The following is a 13,285-nucleotide window of genomic DNA, read 5'->3' as shown; positions in this document are numbered from 1 at the left end:
CTTGGGGTTTGCACTGACTTACTGAAGAATCCAACTCAAATTTCTTGACACTGAGAAAAAAAGCAAAATTCTGTTTTTCTTGTAATGCAATAATTAGAAAGAATGATTTAAGTAATTCCAGGTATTGATGATTGGTTTCTCTGCTTTCAGATCCTCTTTTATCCTTTATTATCTCTTCTTTCCCATAGTCTTCAATCCATCTTGTTTGTAGTTAAAATTTCATGCTTTTTCACTCATTCATTTCTGAATGCCAAGTGGCAGACTGTGAGCTTATGCAAGTTTTTGGTCAACTTGAGCCCTATGCCATAAGGTGCCTGCAGCAGAGCTTAGCTGCTGGATTTGAAGGGAACTACACTCTTTTCACCAAGTGCAGTCAGATGCAGAATTGTTGTTCTGCTTGGAGGGTGGGCTGGGCAATCTGTTTCTAGCTGACATCCCAATTCTGTTCACTTGGGAAAGGGAAGCTTCTGTAAGAGTGGAGGAAAGGTGAGTTTTATGGTAGTGGTGTATCCTGAAGAGTTACTCTAACATGGTCTCTAATGAATCAAGGAGATAGGAAAATTCCGAGAGGGGAAGAAAGGCAGTAAAAGAACAAGACTGCAAACCTTTGTCATCCTGATTCTGCCTCCTGCCTCTGCTGCCCCTTGGACTCAATCCTGATATTATCTCTGGTGCTTCACAGGATGGCACCAAGGCTGAAAGGCTCATGCTGGCAGCGTGAGGTGTCTCTGTATGGTTGGGCACTGAACATCAGCTCACAAATCACATCTGCTTTCGACACCTGCCCAACTCAGACAAAGAGGCTTCTTCAATCAAACTGATGGCTTATTCTATTTGAAGAATGTGTACTTTGTTCTCTAAAGGAAGTGATAGCAAAGAAAATTTTCTGTGGCTAATGCTGAAGATTTTTCTCCATTTGTGGCCAAGTACAGCCTATGCACAGAAAGGTTCCAATGGCAGTTATAAAGAGTGAAGTGAATTCTTGTCAGATTTCTCAGACCCAGGAGTATTCACAGGGCAAGTTTACGTTTTGTCTTATGGATCAGCTGATCTTTATCTTTTCTCATGTACTGCATGCTCACTTTGGGAACGAGCTGCTCCCTGCAGTCTGGCCCTGAATCCCACAGTGTGTGGGTGAGTGTTTCCATGACATGAATCTTGCCTCAGGTTCCTAACGTGGCATGACTTTCACATCCTGGGCTCAGGTGATTTTCATCTGAGACACAAAAATGAATATGCAGAGTTTTCTTTGGGATATTTAGATAGAAGGTACCAAGGGCATTACTCCAAGGGAAAGGTTGGGAAATACATTCAACCAAACTAATGTTTCAGGTACTTGGTTTAAATCTACACTTACAGCTGCTTCCTTACTAAAAACTAATGCTGTAGGGCTATTTTTTACTATACTGTACCTTACCTAAGGATAATGCCTACCTTTTTATCTATTCTCTCTTCTTAACTCTTGTCACTGGAGTGCCCCCATTGCCACTGGCACCATGCCAGGGTAGTGGCTGCTGGTAGCAGTGCAGGAGCTGGAACAAACAGCTGTGCCATCAATCATCACCCTGAGGTATTTTAAGGGGGTTTAATTCTTTTCTCTTACAGGCAGCATTTCTGTGGTGGCACACTTGGGCACAAACAAGACCTGGACCTCTTGTTATAATGTGGTTCCAACATGGTATGGAGCACATAGAAGTCCTGTGATGAGTTTATAAAGACTGGTTGAACCTACTTTGGCCATGCTTTATGTCCCTTTTGTAAACAATGAAGTCTGAGCCAAGTGCTGGTTTGAAGGGATTTACCCCCTTAATCTCCTCTTATTGGCCAGGGAAAGTTAGGTTGCATTGCCTTTCTGCAATATAGGTCACTGGCTGGTTTGTCTCCTTTTGGTTACAGGTTAGTTGCTGAATTCACTGTAGGTGAGAGATCACTGCTGTAGTTGTGAGAGGCTGGGCAAGGAGCATCTGATTACAGTGGGTGCCCCTTTGGAAGCATTGCCAATTATTTGCATGGCAGTGCTCTGCATTGCAGCTCTGTGATTTGCTCTGTGCCTCTTGCAAAAATCTCCCACAGATCTTGGGAGGTTTCCAAATAAAGGTGTTTCCCACTCTCTGAGGACTGGGTAGACTGAACAAGCTTTTACTTTCTCCCTCTTACTGGCACAAAGCACACTCTGCTCTCCCAACTGAGGCATGCAAAGCAGTGAGGTGTTGGAAGGTGGAGAAAACCTTCCTGTTGCATTCAATGACAGGAGAACAGAAAGACCTACAGGTTATACCTTAAGTAGGTCCTTTAGTTTTCCTTATATTTTTCTTCTGGATCATCAGTGGAGGACAGGAGCCACTCCTTTGTCAGTGGAATTCTCTGAGGATTTCCTTTTCTAATAAAATATTATGAGGTCACTGCTGTAGGTTTGCAGCTGACTTTTGTGCTAGTGCTGACTGTGGCTGAGTGCACTGGGCTCTGGTGTCCCTCTGTCCCCTCCACTCTGTCAGCTCTTCTACTGGCATAGAAGCCATCAGGGTTTAAAGGAAGAACAGCAGTTTTTTGTTTCTAAATGAAGTGGGGAAAGATGATTCTGGTGAGAAAAAAGTGACACATGGTAACAAAAAATGAGCAAAAAAGCATTGCTTTTAAGAGATGAGGAAGAATATGAAAGACTCTATTAAGCTTCACATTTAGAATTTCTAACTACAGTTAGTAGGATGCTTATCCCAGCACCAAAAAATATCCCCTATCTCCAAGTTTGCTACTTGATGATTTTGGTGACTTTAACATCTTATTTGTGTTTTTTGTAACAATGCCATACAATCCAATTTAATCCCTGTGCTTTAGTCTTTCTTGGATTGCATACTTTTAAAATCTCCACTTAATTAACGAAAGGGAAGTCATATATATGACTTATATGACTATATATGACTTATATATAAGTCAAGATATATATGTCAAAGAAATCTCATTTGAAACGGTTAACACTTGTAGTGACTAATGCTAATGCTCACTCTCTGTGGTTTGCCAAAAAGAAATGAGAGGAAAAACCTGAAGGGATTTCTGAGGCACTTTCCATGTTGAAAGAGCCCTTTCCAGGGCGTGTTCCCCTGTAGACTTATTCCACAGGCCTCTCACTAGTGGCAGATCTTGTCCTGCTGTCACAGACGGAGATCTCATTTCAGAGATGCAAATTCATGTTTGCACAACCTCTGCGTGTAGGAAGTTTCAGCTCAGCGTATCCTCTCTACGATTTTTTTTATCCTCAAGGTTCATCTCATTACAGACACCGTGGGAGACTTTGAATCATTGCAAGAGCCCAAGTAGTGTAAAGTCCTGCTGGAAGAGCACTTGTCACATTTTCGTAAGTGGTCATAACAAACTGGCTGCTTCATCTAATGCTAAACCTCTATTGACAACTGAAACAGACTTAAAATAAGTTAATTATGCTGCTAGTGTTTGCCTAAATGTAAGAATTCTTGCACTTAAAATGTCCTGAGTTCTTCTAATACCTTGACTTCTTGCCAGCTCCAAAGAGTTTTGATCATAAAGTTATTAAAGTCTTTAGAGCTTTTGTTTTTGTTTGTTATTTGGTTTTTTTATCAACCAAAGTGTGTTAGGTTTTATCCCTTCCATGAAGAATTTTTTTTTTTTTTAAATGTGATCCAAGTTTTTCTCCAGGCCTTCACCTTCCTGTGAGTTCTTTCAAAGGCAAAGCAGTTACAGTGTATGTTGTACCCTGGAGCCCTGGCCCTGGTTGCCACAAGCCTCGATGTCCTAGGTCAGGTACAAATAAAAATAGAAAAAGGACCAGTCTTTGATCTGAGGAAGGCTGAGCCTACTTACTTGAGGAGATGTTCTTGTAAAACACAGGTCAGTTTGGAATAGCAGATTTCTGTCAAAACATCTCTTCTGGCTTAAAACAGTTTTTCTCTCTCTGGTTCTTGCCTTGTTTACAGGAGCCCCAATGATTGTGAGCAGGCTTGAGTGGTTGGACACAGCACCCTCCTCAAAGCCCTAGGCAAGAGCCCAACCAACAGGGCACTTTTGGGTCTGGCTGCTGTTGTCTGGACTAGCAAAAAGAAAGAAAGACTGAAAATGGGCACAAGCAAGAGAATGCTTGAAGCAGCCAAGAGAACCCTGCAGAAAGAGAGGAAAAAATTACAGATGGCTTCCTTCACAGGAGCTAGGGCAAGGCTGCCCTTTCCAGGGCCTCCAAATGGCTCTTGCAGAAATCAAGGGGTGATAACCAAGGTCCAGAAAAGGGGTATAGGAGGGTGAGAGAGTCAGCGACCTCAGTTGTGTTACACAAAAGAACCTGCAAGAGTCAGGATGGAAGGGATGTGGTGGTGTGGTTTCCTTGGGAAAAGAGCAGCCTCTTGGAAAGAGGGAAGTCCAAGGCAGTTGGTTTGGGCAACAATGGTTTAAAGCTCCTCTCAGGAAAGTCCCTATAACGCCACCTCATAGTGCTGAGAAGCTGCAGTGATTGCAGCACTTGCCTTGAGAGGGGCTGTGTCCACAGCTTCTCTGCCAGACCTCATGACACAGCCACTCCACTGTTAACAGCTATTCAAAGCCATCTCAAGTGGGTTTTGTTTGGTAATCCCAAATAAGCAGGTATCACTGGGTATTTTTAAGCTGGCCTTCCAGTAAAGCATGACAAAACACTGGCTGTGTTAACAATGTACTGAGTAGTGCAAGTAATCACATATTCTATATGGCAAGTAAAACCTTCATGAGTTCTCTTGGTCAACTTAAAATTTTACCACTTCATGTTCTTTAGTTGTTTATTCTCTTTATAAGGTTTGGATTATTTGTTTTAGGTCTTCCTGAGGAAGCAAACACAACACAAAAAAAGAAGCTTCCCATTTTCTTAATAGTTCTCTTCTAATTTTATACAAAACCATGTTTCAATTGAATTAATGAACAGTTTCAACCAACTTAAAATTGCATTTTAATGAAAATTTTAAGTCACAGATTTTCTTCCTCCCTACTTCTATTCTTGTATTTTACTTTCAAGATTCAGAAAATGTCACATATTTCTCTTTCATAATTTCCAAGCCATAGTATCTTTTTCTCTTCTTTCTGAATTAAGCATTTTTAAAATGCAAGCACTTGTTTTATCAGTATTAGAAGGCATTCTCATGTTCAGGCTGTGGATTTTGGCTCCAGCAATTTTCCTTTCCCAAATCTTCTTTGGGATCTATGCATCTTGGGGAAATTCTCAGCCAAACTGAAGTAGTGGAGAAGCATTGACTTGTGTAGAAGTGGTGAGGGTCAGGCTCAGTCTCAGCATGGCTGTATGATCACTCTCAAACTGAAAAGTTGCTGATAGCTTCTCCTGGAGAAGATTTTGGGATGTTAAACACATCTATGTCTAACGTGTGAAGTATCCTTGCACTACATTAATTTAATTACATCACTTAATTAATCAATCACATTGCTATTTTTTGTAATCAGGGTTTTTTTTGTCTGCAAATGACACTTGGTGGTCTCAGTCCCTTTCAGGAGATGGTGTAAAATCCTTTTGAGTGATTCCTTCCTTTCTTCCCCCTTTGTAGAAGTTATTCAGAATATCCACACTTCTGGACTACTTTAGGGATCAGAAACATATCAGTCAAAATGTTTCTGCTGTTGTACCTAAAGGCATAAAATAAAAAATATAACAAAAACAAATTTAAACTGGAAGAAAACTAGGGGCGTAACAAAGCAAATATAATGTAACTTAGAGCCCAGCTTGGCAGACAGCTTTTAACTTTTTTTAAAGCTTCCTCTTTTGACTGCTGTGTTGACCCTGCTTGGATGCCAAGTGCCCACCAAAGCTGCTCCATCACTCCACTCTTCAGCTGGGCAGAGGAGAGGTAAACAAGGAAAGGCTCAGAGACCAAAACAAGGGCATGGAGAGATTAATCACCAACTGCCAACACAGGCAAAACAGATTCAATGTGAGGAAATTCATTAAATTTTTTTAGCAATCAATCAATCAAGGTAGGATAATGACAGGTAAGATCAATCTTAAAACATTTCCCCCCTACACCTCCCTTCTTCCTGGGCTTAACTTTACTCCTGATTTTCTGTACTTCCTTCCCCCAGCAGTTCAGGTGTATGAAAATGGAGGTTTTGGTCACTTCATCACATGTAAGCTCTGCTGCTCCCCCCTGCTCAGGGAGACAACTCCTCACACTATCTCCCTCCTCCAGCATGGGCTTCTCTCTCCATGGGGCCACAGGTCCTGCCAGGATCCTGCTGCAGTGTGGGTTTCCCAAGGGGTCACAGCCTCCCTTGGGCATCCACCTGCTCTGACGTGTGGTCCTGCAGGGGCGGCAGGTGGATCTCTGCTCCTGCATGGGCACAGCTGCCTCACCCCAGCCTGCACCCTGGCCTGCAGGGGAATCTCTGCTCTGGCACCTGGAGCGGGTCCTGCCCCTCCTCCTGCACTGAACCTGGGCTCGGCAGAGGGGTTTCATAAATCCATCCTCCATATACTCCTTCTCTCTGGCTGCTGTTGCACAGGGTTTTTCCCCCTTCCTAAGTACATTATCCCAGAGATGGGATAATCACTGCCTGTGATGGGCTCAGCTTTGTCCACTGAGTCCTTCCTTGGAGCCAGCTGGCATTGGCTCTGCCAGACATGGGAGAAGATTCTAGCAGAGAATCCACCACCAGGTCCTTCCCAAAACGCTGCCACACAAATCCAATGAAGACTTTTTCTCATTCTTCTTTCCAGTCATAGGCTTTGCCATCACATTTGAGAGGTCCATTTCTGTGAAAAGGTGGTTGGCTACCCCAAGGGACTGTAGACAGAGTAGAGTTAACTTTGCAGAGAGAAATTTTCCTTCAGAACACTAGATATTTAGTTTCATGTAGGTAGCAGGAAGCAACCAGCAGTGCTGGGATGTTCATGGCAGGTGCACCAGGTCTCCTTGTAACCTGCACTTTCGATAGATGGGAAGGTAATTTCTCCCAACAGGCACATATCTTGTCCATAACTGCATCAATGCAATGTCATTCAATTGTATTTCCAGATCTGTAACGTATGAAGTGCAACCTCTAATTAGTGAAAATTGGCTTCTTCCTCAGATGACAGCTTTTGTCAGTCATGCAAGTAGTGAATTGCCTGAAATCACTGGATTGCATCACAGCCTCTACAGCTCCAGAGATATTGAGCAAGTTACCTCTGGAACTTTTGTGCTCGGTACTTATTACGCATTTACTCATCAGAGATTATGCAATGATTAAATCCCCGTATTTGGCCACGTTCCTTCCGGCTACTGCCTTCTCATGCACTTTGCTTTATCAAAGGAGTCCTAAACCTCTGGAAATTACAGGAGGGAATTTCCCCCATCTGGTTCTGTGTTTCCTGGATGATCAGCAGTATTGCTGTACGGTTTTATTTACATCAATTCAGAAAAGGCACTAATAAGCAGTTAAACAGTATCTCTTTGTGAGGATGAAAAACATGGAAACTTGTTATCTGCTAGTTCATTAACAACTGGCAGTATGTTTCTCATCTTATTGTAGGGCACAGGTAAAGATACTAACAGTGGCTGACATTCAAGTTCTTTATTTTAGTCTTTCATCTTTAATGTTAGACCTAAGCCCATAAAGTGACAATAATCAAATGGTTAATGATTATAAAATTTTTTCTCTGTCTTTCTCTTCAAAAGTCTATGAAGTACTTTAACCCTTGCATGGAAACCAGGTAGACTGCTCCTGTGCTTTTCTGTGATGGGGAGAATGATATGGTAAGCCCATCCCCTCCCTCCCCAAATTTTTTGCCCTGTGTGGAGGTGTTTATCAGGGTTGAACTATTAAGTCCTCTTCAGCACTTCAGACTTTCAGCAGGTACTTCAGTGAATAAAAGTCCTTTGGGTTATAAGAGAGGGATCATATTATCAGGATGCAGCAGCTTGGTGGCCAGAGAAAGTTGCCTCTGGCTGTAGCTTTGCAGATGGTGTTTGAGAGCAGTTTGACTCCCCAGCTCTCCTCTTTAACATCCCCAAGCTGCTCAGAACTGTCAGTTCCCCAGTATTACTTGGGAAAAGGCTCAATTTCCCCTACTGCATTTCTTCCACAGGTCTGACTGGATGGCTCTGCAGCACTGGCACCTGGGCTGTCTTTGCTGTCACACACACAGGAGGGGTTTGAGCCTGCCTTCTCTGGCCCCTGGAACAACAGGAGAGGAAGCTTAGGAGAAGATGAATGCTTTGTCAGTCTGTGTTTCGCTGCTCTGCCTTACTGTGTCTGCTGTTATTGTGAGGGGATCTGAGGAGGAACAACAGGAGGGAGGGAAGCTGAGAAGCTTACAGCAAAGTCAAGTCAGGAAGACAAGTCAGGGAACTAAAATAAGAAACAAACACCTAAATGTGAAAAAACCCAGAAAAAACAACTTAGGGTTGATCATGGCTTGGGAAGGAACCCAAGTTTAAGATCATGTTCAGGGAAAGACCATGTCCAGCTTGAGTATCTGCAAGGCTATTCAAACTAGGCTTTCCCATCCTGAGCAACCTGTCCCACCCCCTTGCTGTGGAGAGGTGGCTTCTCTATGTCTGATGGGAATTTGCCTTTTCACAGCTTGTGGCTATACCTGTCACACTTTGGCTGTACCCTCTGAGGAGACTCTGGACACAGCCCTCCCTACACAGGGCCCAGGGCAGGGAAATTATGGCCTCCCTTGACCTGGTGGCCCCCTCAATGTGTAGCCTTTGAACTGCAGAAGTGTTAAGACACTAAACACATTTATATGGCACCTGCAACTGAGCCAGGAACAGGTTTGGAGGCACCACTGGCCACCCTGGGCCTGGCAGCCTCATCTCTTGGCTGTGTGACAGTCCCTGGCCAGCCCACGTGGCCCCACTTGGTCACACAGGTGCCAAAGGAAGCCAGGTTGGAAGTTTGGCTGGGTCAGGGTGGACAACAGTCACTGTCCCCTCACTACCAGGGAATGATGAAAAACACTTCTCTGGGACATACAAGTACCTCCTTGTTTTTATGTATTTTTTGCCTTCTGTTTCCATTAGGGGTTTGTGAAGGTAAAGACTGATAAGATACAGTTATGTGTCATATCACAACCAGCAGAACTTTCTTCAGCTGTTTGCATTAAACCTTTCTGGATTGTTTTAACTGCTTTGTGCAAATAAACTGAAGGTACTTTGTACACCAAGCACAAACAAAATGACAGTGCTCCTGAACTTGGGGCCCTCCATGTGGCTGTTGTTCTAAATCTAAATCCTAACCCAATTTCCTAAATCAAACAAAAAATTAGATAAAAGGAATACCTTTTAAAATGAGCACGTGTCCAGCTGTGACAAGGCACATGGCCAGCCATGGTCAGTCCTGGGAACCACTGGTGTGATGGAACTGCCTGAGGGCAGGACTGCTCAGTCCTGGGAACCACTGGTGTGATGGAACTGCCTGAGGACAGGACTGCTCAGTCCTGGGAACCACTGGTGTGATGGAATTGCCTGAGGGCAGGACTGCTCAGTCCTGGGAACCACTGGTGTGATGGAACTGCCTGAGGGCAGGACTATGGGATCTGCCTGAGGAGTGTCATTGCCCTGGTATCCAAAGTGCTGGGGCTTAGGTAGAAGTGTCAAAGCTCAGATGAGAAGATTCTGTCCAAGAAGCACTCAGTGGAGAAGAAACAGAGTCGTAGAGTCACAAGGAAGTGCAAGGCCACCTCCATCTGGATAACAGCATGGCCTAGGAAATGGCATATGAAACGCCAAAACTGGGTATGGGTAGAAGAGATTTGGGATCCATGAAACCTGTATGCAAAAGAAATAACTACCATTCTAGTCATCTAGTTTCAGGCATGAAACACTGAAACTCAGGCATGAAATTGCCTAATGCTGACAGTCTTTAAAGCAGTGCAAAGACAGCTGCATACTGAGAGCATTGATCTCTTTTGACTTTTGACATCCATAAACCAGTTACAAAAAGCTGCATTCATTAAGGCATGGGTTCTTTGTTGCCTCCTCCCCATCCTTCGTCCAGTTGCTGTGGCTCTGCAGAGAAGAATGTCCAGTATATGTGCTGCCATGCACACTGCAAGGTTACTCATGTATACCTCAGCCTCATGAAATTCCCTCAATTCTCATTATTACATAGAGAAATTAATTTCTCTGAATAACAGTCTGTTCTAGAGTTCAAGCTGTTTCCATTTCTACAAATCATCCTTTGAGAGAGGTACTGGCACCCTGTGAAGCACAGAAGGCATGTAATTATGCACTGCCTGTGACTGTCCAGGAGCTCTACCTTAAGAGAGAGCTTTAACACTTAAAGCTCAGGTTACTCTATAAGCACCTGGAGCTGGCAGCAGCTCCTGTGAGCACTGGCTGGCCAGGACATGGCCTGCAGCCATCACAGTAGTTTCACACAGATCCCTAAACAGCATGGGAAAGTTCCATCCTTGAGTAGCAGCTCAAACAATGTACTTGGAGTGGTGACAGAACCTCTCCCTGGTGGTTTCTCTAGAGCTGTGCGAGGCAATTTTAACATTGTGTGCATTTTTGTTGAATGTTCAGGAGTCACACCTGAACATTCAACATACCATACTCTAGTATAGTTTGGGAAAGCAAAAACCACAGTTGTTGTTTATGAAGCACATTAATGCATTCTAGAAAGCACAGATTTGGAGAATATAGGCCCCATTTCAAGTTTCTTTTAAGCTCACTCTGTTGCAGATGAAATAGTTCAGACATGTAACAAGCTGGCAGGAAGTCATGGCAAGGAATATACAGTTAAGGAAACGAAATAAACACATTTGCATGAATACTCAATGTTGCTCCTGTGTCCCTGCCAGTACTGCAGTCCAGAGCTGAGAAAGCAGTAATCTGGAAAGTCCGATGTTACGGCGTTGGCCAACCAGGGAATATTAATGTAGTACTTTGGTGTTGGTGCAGCTTGTCACCCAGCTCCTGTCAGCTTGCCACACTGAAATGAATCTGGCTGGCTCAGCCCACCTGCCTCTGCTCCCAGGCTGGGTTTGTTAAACTAGAGCACAGCAGACACACAGTTTCTATAGGTAATATTTAAAGTTACCTACATTTGACTTTCCTCATTTCGCAACCCACACTCCTACCCCAAAAACTACACACGCTTCACCCACAGAACCATTACCTCACGGCCTTTTATTTCCTTTTCTTTCAGACCAAATATTTTAAGTGACTTAAAAAAAAAAAAAAAGAGACTATTCCCCAGCACACTATTATCTCCGTTTGTAGTACCCGGAAGGACAGCCGGGGCCAAATCGGGCGAGATGGAATTCGCTGTGGGGAAACCCGCTGATGACAGCAGAACCGCCCAGTGTGAATTCCCGGTGCCTCCTGCCACCCCTTTATAAGCAGGTGGAGGTGCGGCAGGGCTGGCAGGAGCAGCAGGCACAGCCAGGCACTCACTGGAGCACAGCTGTGTGTGGGGAGGGAATGACTGGCTGCAGCAGCAAGAGCATGGTCCTGGTTTCCCTGCTGGGGCTCCTGGCGCTGCTCCTGTGGGGCACCTCGGAAGGTGAGTGACCTCGGGTGTTCTGCTCTGGGATGGGCTCCTGCTGCTGCTCACAGCTGGCAGCAGGATGGGGCTGAGCTGGAAGGGAATGGTTTCAGCAAAATGTGCTGTCTCCTGTCTCATCCCCCTCTTCTGTTGTGAGCTGGATGGCTGGGGTTGAACAGAGACAAATGGAGTTTATTTACAATGTCCTTGTCCTTCATTCCAGCACAAAGCAACCAGGATTGCTGCCTGTCCTACACCAAAGTGCGTCTGCCTCGGTGGGTCCTGAAGGGTTACACTGAACAGCTCCCCAGTGAGGTCTGCGACATCCCTGCCATCATGTAAGTTACTTTCTGAATCTCTGCAGTTTTTTCTGACTTTGGGATGTCAGTTTGGGCTAAACCAAGGAATTGAATGCTATAAGAGTGATTTTTCCTGCCTTTTCAAAAAGTTAAATTAACTGAAGAAATTGTATATCATACCCGTAAACAAAACACACAACCTCTAGCTGATAGGGGCTGCTAACCCAAGGGACATTCATACAATGGAAATAATAAATCTGACTCTTTAGGAATCAGCTGTGCAAACAAGGACAGGTTTTGTCTCCAGCTAAGGGCCATTCTGGCCAACACAGAGTGCTCCCTTGCCAAAACCTGTGAACAGATACATAAGTGACAAGACTTCTAATTCACAGGGATCGGATGTTTTTCTTACAAGGTTTTGGCCTAGATGTTGATCTGTCACCTTAGCTTGACAGCAGCTATTCTCAATTTTACAAATTGTTTCTGGCATCTAGCAAAGGTCTTTGCCTAAACAGATCAAATAAATTGAACAGCATTTTATGGTGCAAAAAATGATCCCTGAGACTGAAGTAGCTATTACATTTAACTTTCTTTTTCTTCATATAATATTGGAGGGATTTGGAGCATCCATGTCTAGCTGGTGTTTACAAAGGCAGTTTCTATTGGCCATTTTATAGAGTAACTGTACTCCACATAGCAGTTATTGCCAGGGATTTCTGATTTCTTTATTTCTTTTCCAGTTTCCACACTGCCAGTGGCCTGAATGCCTGTGTAAATCCTAAGGAAGGCTGGGTGAAGAAACATCTCCTTTTCCTGAGGTAGGAATCCATCTCTTTCCAGCTCCTGTCAGATGTAGCTACTCCTTTCTGGAGTCTTCTCAGAGACAGTCATATCACATGCCCCTTCTTCCACCTGAGCTATTCTCTCAGGGAAGAAGAGAAAGCTATAATTGAGGTCATTATTTATGTGTGTTCTCTCATCCTTTTAACAGCCACAGGCTCAGGAAGATGTCAGCCTGACACAGTTTCCAACACGGAGCTAAAGACAGACATGGCTGAAGAAGCACTGGGTTGAGGCTCCTGGCTGAGGTGGTTTGCACATTGCTGTGTGCTCACTCACCTCCAACTCTGGCTTCTTTGGAACCATGAACTTCTTAAGTTGATTCATATTGCATCACTGTTTTGCTTGAGTTAAGCATATTAAAATGTCTATTTTTGCTAATATATTTATGTTACTAATAGAATGTGAGTACTGTTTAGTAAACTCTACCTTGAGCTGTTGTACAGAGTGTGAATTTTATTAAGTTTATTGCATGTTGGTTTTGTTTTCTTCAGCATATGTAAAACAGGTTATTTATTCTGTTTATTTTGTTACTGTCTTGTGCCAAAATGTTTCCTTTAAGATGTAGTTAGCATTATAATACCTCTTGAACTATTGTTAAACAAAGTCTGTTTGTAGAAAAAAAAAAAAGGTAACTGGAGATTAAATAAATTAAATGTTAAAATCAG

The 13,285-nt window shown here is 43.6% G+C and overlaps 1 protein-coding gene across 1 annotated transcript; it reads left to right on the top strand.

The window, feature by feature from the left end:
- The first annotated feature begins 11,119 nt into the window (after positions 1-11,119).
- On the top strand, positions 11,120-13,285 carry CCL20 (C-C motif chemokine ligand 20). The gene is made up of 4 exons (XM_009089472.4): positions 11,120-11,496; positions 11,702-11,816; positions 12,518-12,595; positions 12,769-13,285. The coding sequence occupies exons 1-4, from the start codon at positions 11,277-11,279 to the stop codon at positions 12,794-12,796; spliced, it is 441 nt and encodes a 146-aa protein (XP_009087720.2). The 5' UTR covers positions 11,120-11,276; the 3' UTR covers positions 12,797-13,285.

The sequence above is a fragment of the Serinus canaria genome, chromosome 9 (genome assembly GCF_022539315.1).
Source record: "Serinus canaria isolate serCan28SL12 chromosome 9, serCan2020, whole genome shotgun sequence".
Lineage (NCBI taxonomy): Eukaryota > Metazoa > Chordata > Aves > Passeriformes > Fringillidae > Serinus > Serinus canaria.
The sequence above is the reverse complement of the archived record's forward strand: the minus strand, read 5'-3'. Positions and strand labels throughout refer to the sequence as shown.

Bases quoted from the DNA above. Each gene is read 5' to 3' on its own strand.
- CCL20 (XM_009089472.4), top strand. From the start codon at position 11,277: ATGACAGCAGAACCGCCCAGTGTGAATTCCCGGTGCCTCCTGCCACCC. The intron at 11,497-11,701 runs GTGAGTGACCTC...CCTTCATTCCAG, and splicing joins CCTGTGGGGCACCTCGGAAG to CACAAAGCAACCAGGATTGC. The intron at 11,817-12,517 runs GTAAGTTACTTT...TTTCTTTTCCAG, and splicing joins TGCGACATCCCTGCCATCAT to TTTCCACACTGCCAGTGGCC.